Source organism: Diadema antillarum, unplaced genomic scaffold (assembly GCF_040938485.1).
Source record: "Diadema antillarum isolate AM-2024a unplaced genomic scaffold, OU_Dant_1.0 scf00000162, whole genome shotgun sequence".
In the NCBI taxonomy this organism is placed as follows: domain Eukaryota; kingdom Metazoa; phylum Echinodermata; class Echinoidea; order Diadematoida; family Diadematidae; genus Diadema; species Diadema antillarum.
The window spans coordinates 967,940-983,649 of NW_027271051.1; the positions used below are offsets into that span (position 1 = coordinate 967,940).

The 15,710-nt window shown below is 39.3% G+C and overlaps 1 protein-coding gene across 1 annotated transcript in view; it reads left to right on the forward strand.

The window, feature by feature from the left end:
- LOC139722261 (C2 domain-containing protein 3-like) overlaps nt 1-15,710 on the forward strand; it is a 65,265-nt gene that overhangs the window by 32,081 nt on the left and 17,474 nt on the right. Inside the window, 13 exon segments of the mRNA XM_071633570.1 lie at nt 1,220-1,324; nt 1,874-2,066; nt 3,221-3,376; nt 3,664-3,966; nt 4,740-4,874; nt 5,410-5,521; nt 6,153-6,317; nt 6,882-6,987; nt 7,711-7,898; nt 8,399-8,549; nt 10,028-10,070; nt 10,670-10,797; nt 11,965-12,030. Of these exon segments, the coding sequence (XP_071489671.1) occupies nt 1,220-1,324; nt 1,874-2,066; nt 3,221-3,376; nt 3,664-3,966; nt 4,740-4,874; nt 5,410-5,521; nt 6,153-6,317; nt 6,882-6,987; nt 7,711-7,898; nt 8,399-8,549; nt 10,028-10,070; nt 10,670-10,797; nt 11,965-12,030 (1,851 nt within the window).

Below are 15,710 nucleotides of genomic sequence, written 5' to 3' on the forward strand. Positions count from 1 at the left end.
ACAACAGTACACTGCCCATTGGTTCTGTCTGCAAGGTCATTTGAAAAGAGCATGTGCACAACCATACATTTTTATATCATATGGGTGAGTGATGATAGATTTAAGTTGATTTGATTGGAATAAAATTGCTTTTTATGCCTCCGCAACGAAGTGGCCGGAGGCATTATGTTTTCGGGTCGTCCGTCCATCCGTCCGTCCGTACGTACACTACGTCCGTCCGTACGTCCGTACGTACGTCCATCCATCCTGTTTTGTTTTTGTCGATATCTCAAGAACCGTGTGGTGGTTTTACATCAAACTTGGTATGAGGGTATATCCTTGGGGGATAATACTTTGTGTGAATTTTAGGGTCACAGGGTCAAAGGTCAAAGGTCACAGGTTATTTTGTGAAAAAAAATTTGAAATTTCATGTTTTTCTCCATATCTCGCAAATGGTTCAAGGTATCTTCATGGAACTTAGTATATATGCTTGTACCGATGGGCAGTGATTATCTAGAGAAGTTGGGGGTCATGGGTCAAAGGTCAGGGGGTCAAAGGTCAAGGTCAACTTCTCAAAATATCACTACTTTCCTTATATTTATGCAATGAATAAAGGTTTTTTTTTTTAACTTGATGTATACATGTATTACCCAATATATATTCTGTGGGAGGTTTCTTTCCAAAAGGTCAAAGGTCAAAAGGTCAAAGGTCAAGTGAATGTGCTGAATTGCACTTTTTCCTCCATATCTCAAAAGTAACTCAAGGTATCATCATGAAACTTACATATTTATGCATGTTCAACCTAACAGTGATTCTCTTTGGAACTGTAAGGTCAAAGGCCAGGTTTAGATAATGCTATTTTCCCATTTGATACTGAAATTATACTTTTTCTCAATACCTTGAAAAATTACTCAATCCATAAACTTATAAAAGGGTCAAAAGTCAAGTTAAAATCATCAGTTCCCCAAATAACTGCACTCTGACATTTTAATCATTCATCCAACTGAACCTAGTTCTAGGAAAGTGAACATTCAGCACATTTGTGTCAAACCTGTCATTTTAATATTTTGCCAATTGTTTGAAACTGTCATCACACATTGTCAAGACATTGTACTATAGACCTATTAGGAGAACCATGCATTATGGCGGAGGCATATCAGTCGCCGTAGCGATATATCTAGTTTGCTCATGAGCTTGTCAGAAGCCCAGTTTAACCACTGTACCTTGACTGAACACCCAGACTGCTGCGGCCACTCTGGCACGCTACGACACCGGCATGCAGTATCCAGCCCAGGTCGGCATCAACTCCTACATCAAACTACACCTGTCCTTCTTGGCCAAAGATGTGAGTACATGGAGACCAAATTCGAACCAAACGGAAGTAAAATGAGTACTGCATGTCCTCCTTGTGTGTGGAAATGCTATTTAGAGACATTTGGTACATCTTGTATCACTTCGTATTTACTTTCAAGGTTATTTGAAGTCAATTGTGGTGTAATCCTGGCTGAAATCTATGCACAAAGCTCAAGATATTTCTTGCGCCAGAAAATGGAGGGACGATCGTAATGTAATGATCTATTTTGAATCATAGTTGCCCTATTGGGCCACCAAAACATACTGTAAAAACAAAAAAGTTCACGGGCATTTTAATCTTACGAATTTTGTAAGAGCCAAGGTTCACAAAATTAACATGTACTTGAAAGTTCTTGACTACATTATATGCACTGAATGCCTGTGGCAATTCGCGAAAATTTCATGCAGCAAAAAACGGACTTCGGCTCCAGTTTGTGGGAATTTCACGCTGCAAAAATATCTTGCTTTACAATATCCTTTTTAAAAATTTGATGCTGATGTTTTGAGAGGAACAATTGTAATGTTGAATTCTGGCCTGCAGGAGGTGCGAGTGACGCGCACCATCGCCAGGAGCTTCTGCCCGGAGTTCAACCACTTCCTGGAGCTGCCCTGCCCTCTCCTGTTGGCCCCAGGGGAAGACGGGCGTGAGGGGGAGGTGTCGAGTCTGGCTGAGGCTCTGGAGACGGCTGACCTCACCCTACAGGTGTGGCATCAGGTGCCTGGATTGAGAGAAGGTAGGAGGATGGATGATAGGAAGATAGGTGGAGGAATACTGTAGAACCAGAAACATTCACAGCACAAAACTTTTGTGAATTAGAGCTGATTTCTTCTTCTTTTTTTTTTTTTTTACGCTTTTGGGAATTGCAAGAATATTATGAGTATACTATATGTACTGGATTGTGTAGACAAAACCTTTCGCATGCATTTTGCTTTTGCAAATCTCGGCTTTCTGCAAAATTTGTGAAAAATTCAATGCATGCAGAAATTTCTTGTTTTACAGTAGTGAAATGAACCCAATATCAAGACACAAGACCTCACTGCTTTTGTCACTTGAATTTTCAAAGCTTAAGAATTTATTTGCAATAAAGACAATACTTTTTCTATTGAGATATTAGCTCACATTTATTTTTCAATTCACCGCCAAAGCTAGAGGTGTCAGAATATGAAATTGGTTCCTTCTGTAGGTTCTGCTGCTCTTGAAGAACTCAGAATAGACTTTTAGTTGGTATTCTCAGTTTTGGTCACTAACCTGTTGAGGATGGGCTGATTTTGCTACAACACGCATTTCTCCATAGACACTTGCCTGAGTATACTCGGGACCTGTCCTCAATGGGTTAAATTGCTCAGTACAATGACCTACTCAGAAATTGACTCCAGAGAAGGTGATAGATTACCTAACTAAGAGTGACATGTACATCTGCTGCCCTCAGAGCCCAATATCACAGAGAGATGTAAGTTATCATAATATTCATAGAAAGTTTAATTGTTGTGTAATGTTCAATGGTTGATTCAGCTAAACTTGCAGTCAGCTGTACCTCTCTTACAAGAAATTTGTCTTCATTAATTTGCATTTCACTGCTTTGGATGTCTGATTCTTGCGAGTCTTTTTGACACATGTTTCATGAAATTCAAAAGAAATTAAGTAAAGAGCAAGATCATGACTTATTGGTTTGTTTTTGTTTGTTTTTGTTTTTTGGTCAAGGCAACAAGTGCAGGACAAATAAATACATTTATATACAGATATACGTATATACTGGAGACATCTATACATTTCAAAGGCACATGATAGTGATTATTCATTAGATGAGTATGAGTTGAATGTGGCAGAATTGAGGATGAGTTTTATGATGGCCAAGGATTCCTATAATGATGTATCTCTTCTGAACAGGAACGAGTGATGACAGACCCCATTATGTAGACCATGCCCTACCCCGGGGAGAAGCGGGGAGGGGTGTGCTGGCCCATCGAGTGGTAGCAGCAACTGGAGATGTATTGATTGGCACCATAACTATTCCCCTCATCAAGCTACTTGCAAGCCGAACAGGTCAGTGCATGGTCATAGTCATTTCGGTGTCAGCAGATACGCTTATTAAATTTTCCGATAGTATCAGTCAGTGGAAGACTAAGTTATGTTGTAATGTAGCACATTACTCAGTTGCTTGTTTTCACAAGCACTGAATTAACTTATCTTTTTTTTATTCCAATGTAGAGCATAAGACAATAAGCTGCCAGAATACTAGTAAGAGGAACACATTCGCAATAAATGGATACTTAAAAACAAACCAAAGTCCAAAGCAACCACTGGAGTATTTTCCCTATTTCTTCTTCCAGGAATCGAGGGATGGCATCCCCTCACCCTGCCCCCAGTGGGATGGGAGGCCGCACCCTCCAACAGACGGGGCGATACACACCCTGACACACACCCCGACGCAGACAGCGACACGGCCCACCACGGCCATCAGGCCAGACTGCTGGACCGAGTGGCAGCGGGAGGGGTGGAGCTCTCGGTCAAGTTCGGCCACGCCAGTGACCGGGAGAAGGTGATCCATGCCGGCCGCAAGGTGGGCTGGAGTCCAGAAGGACTGATGCTGGAAGACATGGAGAAGGTCTGGACCGAGGGAGATGAAGGTAGGTGTGGTCACTAGGCCCCGTTCCATCATAAACACATAAATGGTCAGTACTTTTCAAAGCAGACAATGATACTATTGTTCTTACTATGTTCATTGTATCACCTGTATGTATTCCGTATTGAAGGTAGGCGTGACCAACAGGCCCTGCCCCATCATCAATATGCAAATAGGCAGTATTTTTCACAGCAGATAATAATAGCTTTGTTTTTTTACAATGTTAATTGTATTACTTGCATGTATTTCCTGTTTTTCAACTTCTTTTCTCAAGTTTAGGATGATATTTCATCTCTTTGATAGAAGTTAAAAGTGTACTTTGTCCAGGTTTAATTTAAAAAAATATGATATTTTATGTTTGATAGCTGTTAATGTTAGTTGAAAATTGCAGCTATTGCAAATGTGAAATTTCAAATAATGTTAAGTGTTTGAACATATATTTCTTTAGAATCGTTAATTGAAGTATTATGATTCTAAAATCTTTCGAAGACACCTGTCATCATATGCTTGGTCTTTTCATGACACTCTTTAACACTCTTGTTTTTGTGCCCTGTTTCTCATTTGTGTACAATGATGTATTTTACTATTGCTGTGTTTTTTTCCAGGTGATAGTGTTGCCTAAAGGATTTGATTCATATGTTTTAACTAACATTTCTAATTTGACTCCAGTAATCTAAAAAATGGTAGCAATTAAAGTACACATAGTTAGCCAGTTTTGCCATCATATCCTGTGATTTACCTCAGCTGTGTTCTTTGTGCATTTACATCAACCTCACCTGGCAGAGAGCGACCTCGTCTGTGAAGTGACCGTAGATGTGGACGCTGCATGGTTCCCCGTCCAGTCCTCGCTCAGACCCGGTCAAGAGCAGCCTGACCCTCACACCAAGGCCTACATCAGATACAAATTCTATGACAGAGGTGAGAATGCACTGGTTGATGACCACTCCATGGAGAGAGAAGAATTCTCATTGTTAGTTGATCATGTGGTTTGCAAACAAATGAGTAATGCCAGACTCTTGTCATTCTTTTACAGTTTTTTACTATTCTCTTCATTTTCATATTTATTTATTTTTTTTTCCTCATAAACAGAAATCTTCGATGGAAATCTAGATAAGAGAGCATAAATGCACTTTCGTGGATTTTGTAATTGTTGTATTGTTATGTCAATTTTGAGTTAAGATTGTTTATACAAATGTATCGATTTTCAGAGTGTATTTATGTTTGTATTGAACATTGGTTTAACATTGTAAATGCAGTGAATGAAAAAGGTATTAAGTAATATGCAATGGCTAAGATATGTGTGCTGTCAGATCTTCCTGAGAGACATTTTGTTCAATAACTTTGTCTTGCCCTCACTCTGGCTGTGAAAATTAGAACTGAAGATGTTCTCATGCTTGTACCTGATCTGTTCAAGAAACCTTCCTAAAATACATTTACCCCATGTTTGGCGTAGGTGCGATCTGCTCCAAGCTGTGCTACCTAGATCAGATGGACGACGGTCACCTGAGCGCAGAGTTTGGACACTCACAGGTCATCCATGCCAAACGGTCACAGCCCTTTGCCTGGTGAGTCTTGACACTCTTGATACAATGTACCTAGGGGACGTCTGAGTTTGTATTCTGGGAAATCCACCATACTGATCACTTGATCTTGATCACATGGAAATGATTTGATCTTCTGTGATTCCCTAAAAATGGCACAGGTAGACTGTCTATCTATCTTCATTTGGGAGACATTATCCGTATGCATATGGGCGAAATCTGTAGTGTAAAAGTGGAAATTTTCACACATTTTTCGCATCCAGAAGTTAGCGTGAAAATAAAAGCACGCAAATATTTTTGCCTGACATACGTTCCCATCGTTAATGTCCTGATTTCGCGGAATTAAAAACACGCGAAATTCACTTTACCCAGCCGAGCACAAAAAATTACTCGCCCGAAATATCCACTTTTGCAGTATTTTATAAGTGCAATCTGGGGAAGCTTTCACATCACTCTTTCTAGAATAATAGATGAGTGCAAATGTTCAGTGCTTAAATGAATCAATATTTCATCCCAGCTTATGAAACAATTTTAGCCTTGTGTCCAAACCAAACTGCTTGAAACATTTGACTGCTGTGAGTCACCAACAAGAATTTCTTAAAGAGGAATATATGGATCTCAAATGCTTTGTCTTGTCCTTGTCGTGACTACCAAGGTACCTGCGGGAGGAGCAGCTGGAGGTGCAGGTGTGGCTGAGTTACAACCCTGAGCTAGCCCAGGAGCCCCAGACGAGGCCCCGTCACCGGGACAGGCTGGTTGGATGTGCCTACATTGACCTTTCACCTCTGTGTCATCGCAGGGTCAAGAGGCACAGGGTCAGGTGAGTGTTTGTTTGTTTGTTTGTTTGTTTGTTTGTTTGTTTGTTTGTTTGTTTGTTTGTTTGTTTGTTTGTTTGTTTGTTTTTCCAGGAGAAGAGAATCTCTCATCATGTCATCATGGGGTCTAACACTGCTTTCTTTTCAGAATGTTCCATGTTTATTGGAATTCAGCGTGTATAGTGTGCTTTTATTTAGACATGGAGATGTGTATTTAAAAGTTTTATGTTTTAAACACAGGAGTTTTGTGTCTGATTTTAAGTCACTCAAATTATGTCATTAAGATTATGTGACTCTGTGTTTTGCACATATCACACTTCATTGTCTAGATGTATATCAGCTAGTGTGTAAATGATATGTAATATCTTCACTATGAAAATGTTAATCCTTTAATTTTTGGAGATTTGCTAACAGCATCAAAGTGTAGTGTAAAGTATCTTTACATTTTGCCTGTAGCAGTTTTTGAATTGGAGTCATGTAAAGATGAGAACAAGTTTTTAATTTCATTATGCATGTTCATGGAGGCTCATTTATGAGTGATGTTTTTTTTTTCTCCTCCCTCCCACCAGTGGTGTGTACCCACTATTCAAACCAGGCTGTACTGATATAGGTGGGGCATGCCTCAGAGCCCACGTTGGCTTCAGGGTCACCCAAAACAAGCCAACGGTCACGAGGGTGAGTCTGATAAATGCTTGGGTTTCGTGTGTCGAGTGCTAGCATTCAGCTGTGGATACATACCGTGAGGCGTACAAGAGATTTGCAATACTCTATCACTCTGCCAAATTCAACACACATTTACAAATGCATTTAAATGAGACCCAAGGGAGACGTCACAATGTGCAGAATTGTAAAAAGGGATGAAGATCCGTTATTGGATTGTGCAGATTTTGATCGCAAAAGTGCACATGACTAACAACGATGCCAACAAGCATGTGCTGACACGTGCATGTACAAGTTATGCCTATTTTACACTGATGTTAGTCCATGGACTAAATTTAAAACCATGGAATCATATAATTTGAAGGAGCTATGTCAATTTTGGGCCATTGTCTTTAGAAAAAGATATTGCAAGGATTAAGTGTAATGTCATCTTATGTCCATGACTGCATGAAAAAAAAGAAGCATTGTCATGATAGATATGTTTTATCTCGAGAAATAAATCTCTTATATACACAGATTTGCATATATGTCTTACTGTAGTCTCTTGCACGTATTTCATATTCAAGTTTCCTTTTTACAACACTGAATGTGAACCAGTTATCTAGATTCTAATCTTTCATGCACGTACAATTGTATGATACATTTTAAGTGTATGTGGATAGTTCAGTTATTGTTTCTTTATTTGGCACATGATTTGTTTTCTTTCAGCATCCACCTTCTGATGAGATTGAAGAAGAGTCCTCTGAAGGAGCTGCGAGGCCCGCTGGCGAGGAGAGCGAGAACGAAGGACAGGGCACAGAGAAGTCAGAGGAGGAAGGGAAGAGAAAAGAGGAGGAGGAGGAGAAGGAGAGGAGGAACCGGCCAGTCTGGATGACCGTCGTGGTCGAACGAGCCATGCATCTTTCTGACCTCTCTGACCCTACAAGGTAATGGAGAGTTTCGATCCTTAGCTCAACTGCCAAATTTGTGTGTGTGTGTGGGAAGTCACTTTCGTGTAGCATCGCAGGTCATATTAAACAGAAGTCGTGGGTAATCTTGCTAATTGTGAAATCAAAGTCTGCATATTTCAAGTCAATTACAATTTTACAACTACTGAAGTGAGAAACATCTCAGTGTGGACTGGCACATGTGAGCATGCTTTGATCTATGTGTAAATGCACAGCCTTGTTGTTAACCCATTGAGAACGAGTCCCGAGTATGCTCAGGCAAGTGTCTATGGGAAATGCGTGTTGTAGCAAAATGAGCTCATCCTCAATGGGTCATGGGTTGAAGGTCAAAGGGAGCCGTAAATCATTTTATTCTTGTGCATACATTACCAGTCACGTTGTCTTGCATTGATTTCACAGATATGCAGTTTTCACTTTCTTAATGCTGAGAGCTGAGTCAGACTAATGTGATGATATTTTGATTGTCCTCCTCTGTCAAGGTTTGACATGCTCCGCCCCTGTTGCTATGTGACCTTCCAGTCTGCAGCTGGTCCCTCCCCTGCTGCCACGCCCACTATTCCTGACTCCACCAGCCCCTGCTGGCAGTACACCAGGGATGTAGCCGTCAGTCCACAGGTGCTGGATAATCAGGTACTAATCCTGTGTCTTGCATTTGGGTTTGTTTTGGGATTTTTATGCCTCCGCAACGAAGTGGCCGGAGGCATTATGTTTTCGGGTCGTCCGTCCGTCCGTCCGTACGTCCGTCCGTCCCGTTTTGTTTTTGTCGATATCTCAAGAACCGTGAGGTGGTTTTACATCAAACTTGGTATGAGGGTATATCCTTGGGAGATAATACTTTGTGTGGATTTTAGGGTCACAGGGTCAAAGGTCAAAGGTCACAGGTTATTTTGTGAAAAAAAAAATTTAATTTCATGTTTTTCTCCATATCTCGCAAATGGTTCAAGGTATCTTCATGGAACTTTATATGCTTGTACCGATGGGCAGTGATTATCTAGGGAAGTTGGGGGTCATGGGTCAAAGGTCAGGGGGTCAAAGGTCAAGGTCAACTCCTCAAAATATCACTACTTTCCTTATATTTATGCAATGAATGAAGGTTGGTTTTTTTTTTAACTTGATGTATACATGTATTACCCAATATATATTCTGTGGGAAGTTTCTTGCCAAAAGGTCAAAGGTCAAAGGTCAAGTGAAAGTGCTGAATTGCACTTTTTCCTCCATATCTCAAAAGTAACTCAAGGTATCATCATGAAACTTACATATTTATGCATGTTCAACCTAACAGTGATTCTCTTTGGAACTGTGAGGTCAAAGGTCAAAGGCCAGGTTTAGATAATGCTATTTTCCCATTTGATACTGAAATTATACTTTTTCTCAATACCTTGAAAAATTACTCAATGCACAAACTTATAAAAGGGTCAAAAGTCAAGTAAAAATCATCAGTTCCCCAAATACTTGCACTCTGACATTTTAATCATTCATCCAATTGAACCTAGTTCTAGGAAAGTGAACATTAAGCACATTTGTGTCAAACCTGTCATTTTGATATTTTGCCAATTGTTTGAAACTGTCATCACACATTGTCAAGACATTGTACTATAGACCTATTAGGAGAACCATGCATTATGGCGGAGGCATATCAGTCGCCGTAGCGATATATCTAGATTAAACAGCAGATGAGGAGTAGGAACTAGTAGGTATTGAAAGTATGTGTTATGCAGAATGATGGCATGCCATACGGAAATTCAGTTTGTATGTGTGTGAGTGTGTGCGTGTGCCTGTGTCTGTATGTGTGTATGGGTGTTAGTGTCTGTATCTACGCAACACAAAACATTTCATCAAAGCTGTGAAGCACTTATGTGATGACGTCAGACATTTGTTAATCAAACCGTGTGATAGTGATAGATTAATGACAATGGACTAGGATGAAGAGCAACCGCTACATCAACTACAAAGTTAGTCTCCTTGTGTATGACTTTGACTAGAGTAAAATAGATAACAGCGTCATAAGATTTGCATTGAACCATGTCTTTTTATGCAGTTTTGTCCTATTTGTTTCATTGGCAGCATCATACCGATCATTCTGTGTTGTTTTTATTTTCATTCAACAGAGCATGATATTCAAGATATGGCACCAAGTTTCAAGTAAACAAGGTAAGCAAGAGTGCTGAACGCAAGGAAATTTACATCTCTATTCAGGAAAACATTTTTGGTGAAAATAGTGAAGATGCAATAGTATTTGCTGCAAAACTTTTTTTTTTATTGGTTTGCAAAAACAAAGTCAGATGAAACTCTTCTTGCATGAAAAAAGCAGGGGAAACTGGAGTGTAAAGTCTTTAGAGGTGGCTGTGGCTGAAAAAAGAAAAGAAAAAAAAAAGATGCAGTGCAAGAAAAGTCAGGAGTGGTTATCTGCAATCTCATTAATAAACTGATGAAGAATTAATCTTTTTTTGATGAAAAAGATGAAGTGTGTTAATCCATCTTTTCTCTCATGGGAAATTTTGTTGTTTTGATCATCAGATATTGTTTGAAAATATGCTTAATGTGATAATCCTAGACATGCTCCTCAATTGCACTATGCTATGTTAGTTAGAGATCCACTGCCCTTTAACTCCAGACATTGCTCTGTTATGAAATATTAGTGTGTTCTTGTTCACAACATAAGAATGTCGCACTGTATTTCATCTAAGAATGACTTCCAGTGAATGACTGCCATAACTGACCTCTGCTTTTCATACCTGTTGCTCGCCTAGATGCAACGGGGGATAGAGTCCTAGGGTTCACCTCAGTAGACCTTGGACCACTCTTGGCTGGCATCAAGACCGTGGATGGCTGGTATAATATCATGGACTTCTCTGGGCAGACTCTTGGTCAAATTAAGGTGGGATTATAATTGATATCGCCGTCAAAATAGCATTAAGTCAGCATCATTTTCTTTTTTTATGTGTGTCGTGTAGATATACTTAATTGTGTTGATCATTTGATGGACTATGAACCACTCAAAAACACATCTAGAGTATACATTGCTTCTGTCATAATTGCACATTCAGTATATACTCATGTTCAAATATGTGTAGGTAAATAAAACAATAAAAATAAGCTTAGTAAGATATGGTTCTTTTCCATGTCAGTTATCAATGTTTTATAATGTTCAGATATTTTGGTATGACACAAAGAAGCCAAACATTAGAAATTGTAGCTTTGAAGCTCTTATCCATTGTTAAAAGAATAAATTTAGAGATTATTGTCTGTAAACCCGAATAAGTTTTGGATATTCAGATACTGATTCTGACAATTTCAGGAAAATTTCAGGAAACAGTGGATTTTTTTTTTTTTTAATGTAGCTGCTTAGTGTGAGTTGGGTCGTGGCAGGAGTGTATGGATGACAATATTTCTGAGTTTTTAAAGTCAAAACTTTTAGCTGATAGGTTGAAGAATCATGAACTGACAATTTGAAATGATTAACAGTAGATTCAAATTCAAGAATTTCTTCCGTCGAGATGTTTTCATTGCAACTGATTGACAAATTGCCCTACATCGACGTAAATAAGCACTGAATTGATCAGTGTTTTAGTAGTAGCCATGATAAAAAATCATGGGCGTACATACTCGAGCAGGATTCGAACCTACGACCTCCTGATCCTGATCCTGATCAGGAGGTCGTAGGTTCGAATCCTGCTCGAGTATGTACGCCCATGATTTTTTATCATGGCTACTACTAAAACACTGATCAATTCAGTGCTTATTTACGTCGATGTAGGGCAATTTGTCAATCAGTTGCAATGAATAACAGTAGATTGTACCCAAAACCTGTGATGGTATATGCCACAAGAAATAGTAAAGCTGTATATCCATCACCTTGCTCTCCTCACACTGTGGCCCAAAGAATGGCTTCGAGGAAGAATGTTAGTGATGTTGGTTCTTTGTGTCTCAGCTTTCTGCCCCATGCTGCTACCTCAGACACACACTGTTAATGATGGAAGCAAAGCAATAGGATGTTTACACTTTGAAACTTATCGGTGTCATTGTGCATGATTGCTTCTTCCAGATCTCTATCACTCCCAAGGAGTCTCTCTCACCCCTGAGGCAATCTCCCCAGCACAGGAAAGTTCTGGTGAGTATCTCGGTGATATGCAACACAGTTGCAATGTTCATGAGACATGCAGTATTCACTATTGTACAACACCTAAAAAGAATGTAGCTATCCGATTGGTTGATTGCCCTTCATGTGACATTCAGTTAAAAATATGAACGCACAATAATTAGATAATTAGAAACTTCTTAAATGAAATATTAAAGAGCATATGATTCTAAGAGGAGTTAAGTTTATGTGATGAAAATACAAATATGGCCGAGATATCAAAAAACAAAGAGGTCTGTCCTAATAAAAATATATGTTTTCAGGTTGTCCGTCCATCCGTAATGAATTTTGTGGACAGCACATTAAACTAAAAACTGTTTGTGGTATCGTACTGAAATTTGGTATGTGTATGTATGAGTGGACGAAACTGTGCCTATCAACTTTTGAGTGCATATGGTTAAGGTCAGGGTCAAGGTCAAAGGTCAGCCTACGTTTGCCGATATTCAACGCAGCATTACAGAATCATCTGCTAATTTCTGCACTAAGCTCAACACCCTTACCATTGAGGCTGCCTTAATCAGAGAGAAGGAGGGAAAATGTCGGAAATAGAAGCTTCCATAACTACGAATCCTGACAAAATCATCGAAATAAGGTGCAAGCGATTGCCTGAGATTCAAAGCAAGATGACATCCGAAGCAGCAGAATTGAAGGAAAATCTCATGGAACTGTACAACTGGCGCTCTAACCTCCTGTTCCAAAGCATTGAGGAGAAACGGGGTGAAAACATCTTCCAGGTTCTATTGGACATCTTTGCCTATCTCAGCCTTGAAGTAGATGACACCAGCAACATTGTTTTGGTGAACGCTCACCGACCGCTGCTCGGCCAGGTTGCTAAAGACCAGGCTGACCTGGATCACCCACCCCAACCCAACCCCATCATTTCCAAGTTTTTATACATGAGGGACAGAAACAGAATCCTAGTGGCTTTTTAGGAATCGTCAACGCCGGGCTGACCTATCTTCTGGAGCTTCTGATGTGACTCCCTCCTACCCTTGAAGAGAAAAGAATCACAATCTGCACTGACTGCCACTTGCCATAAAAATCACTAGAGGAAAGCTAGCCAAAACTGCCAACAGACTGAGGAAAGAGAAAGGTGTGTCGACCAAGATTGCTGTGCTCTAAACCAAGAAAATTTTTCAATGGAAAGAGGACAAAATACAAGTAAATGGATCACCTACAGTGACTAGGGTAAATTAACTTTATTTGTTTCATGCATTTCGATTACAGCAAACAAAGCATTTCATCATAGTCTTGTCTTGTCATGTCTAAGTAATCTTATTACACAAAATTTCTTATCCATATAATCAATGCTTTTCTAAGCTAAACGGTAACAGTGCTTAATGTTTTAGTCTTCTACATTGACCACTGACACAGATTATTTTTTCTCACACACAGTGTATTTAATGCTTTGTTGTGATAAACATTAGCAGTGTCTAATGTTGCAGTCTTTTTTTCATTGCTCTTGTCAGATGTTATGCCATTATGATATACTTGCTTGTTTAAGGTGTTATTAACATTGTAGGCTATTTACACTGTACATTATTTCTGTGAGGTATCATTATCATAATTATCGTTATGATGTGCTTGCCTAAATCAACTTTCTGTAAGTATAGTAGCAAAGTGATGACTTTTTAGCCATTGTATTTTAAACCCAAAAAAACTTTCTTGAAGAAGTTTTATGGGTATTACTACTTCTCATAATGGTAACTTCTTTGATCTGACTTTGTACTATTTTTCGACCATAATCGACTCATCTTCAAAGGGTGCAGTTAAAAATCGAAAGTTAAATACTAAATTTGGTCTTATTAATTCAAAAGCAATTAACCCTTATATAGGGATACCTAAATTTCGCCTCCAAAATCAATGGTAGGATTCATGCAGCGGTGATTGCATTGTACATTAACTTCCCTTTATAAGCTACCAGTGCAATGTGTCATAACATATTGTATTAGTCGATCACCATTTATTGCCTTACAAGAAGAAAGATGATATCAAATTGAATGCTTACCACATAACTAAAGGTGACTTTAGCATGATATTATGTTCTATACTGCCCCAGATGCCAACAATACACATCACCTACAGTGTACTGCTACCAGTGAAACAGCCAAGATGAAAGTAAAACTTTGCCTTTTCCAAGGCAGAACGACACAGAACCCCTTTTGTATGCACTACACCCAGCAGGGTGTGGCAAGAAATACCTCTTTACCAATAGTACAGCTCATACCTTTCCAGCTTATCTACAACTCCATTCCTGGATCGAACAATAACCTGACTGAAATTTCAAAGAGGTTTATAGCGGAATGCTACATATGGCCTACAGTCAATTAACTCAGTTAGTGCATGCCAAGTATACCAAGAACAAACATAGAGAAAATGGAAGAGAAACAAGAGAAAAAGAAAACTGCGCAACGACAATCTATGACCTTGGGTGTGATAAATGAAGCGAATGTATATTAGACTTTTTAGAGCTGAAATGCTATGAAATTTCATATGCACGCAACGCCTCATACTGTGGTGATAAGAATATTTCAGCATAGATTTTAGTACACACTTGAACAATTTCGAGGTCAGTATTTCAATTTAAACTATCAAATGTCTATGCAGAGTATACAAGATGCAGTAAAACCATAGCTTTCATTAAGTACAAATGGAATCCATTTCCCCTTTTCCCTTAATTTTCTTCACAGATTGAATTTCCTATAAAAATTGCGCACAGAATCTACAAGACTTAGTGTGACAGTTCACAGCATTTTTTGGTGTGTGTGTGTGTGTGTGTGTGTTTGTATTGTACTATGTGTGTGTGCATTTGTTTCAATATTATTTTCAGGGTCATTTGACAACAGCCCCAGAGCAATATTACTATACAGTCAAACCTGCCTTAGTGGCCACCTGCCATATGCAACCACTGAAAGTTGACCCTCCAAGAGAAAGCCCTGTTAAAGACCCTGTGTATAGCGGCCACAAATTTTGTTTCCCATGGTAGATTTTAACGTGTCTATAGCGGCCACAGACCCACACCGAGCCACAGCCGAGCCAATAATTCTGCATGTTTTTCTGCTTTGTAGCCGTGCCAGTCATTCAGAGCAACGTTCAGTGATCACCACCGCTGCATTCATCACTCATTCAGTCATAGCAATGCACTAGTGTAAAGCTTTCTTCATGACTGTGCACTGTGCAACAACTTGATCAACACCAGCATTGTTCAATGCATGAAACACATGTTTGCATAATCGAAGTATACAAACATGCACATGTAATCACTTGTAGATGTATACAGCTATGATACATGTATACATGTAAGCAATGCACAAAAACGTCGGATAACTTGTCTATAATGGCCACCTGTCTATAACTGCCACTCTCTTCACCTCCCTTGGGTGGCCACTGTAGGCAGGTTTGACTGTACCTTAAATTCATAACAAAGACACTGGATTGCCTGTGCGTGCATTTGAATATGAAGTACTGAGTCAAGACATCCTTAGTAAGAATGAACTCACCCTCTATCAAAAGTTTATCTCAGATGGCACTTTACCATATCTACTTAGAGCTCTGATTGAGTATTGATGTTTAGCTAGTTGGATTGTAATTTGGCATTCAAAAAATGCCAATGAGCTTTGTACACTATACACTGTATTTCTAACTCAGTATTT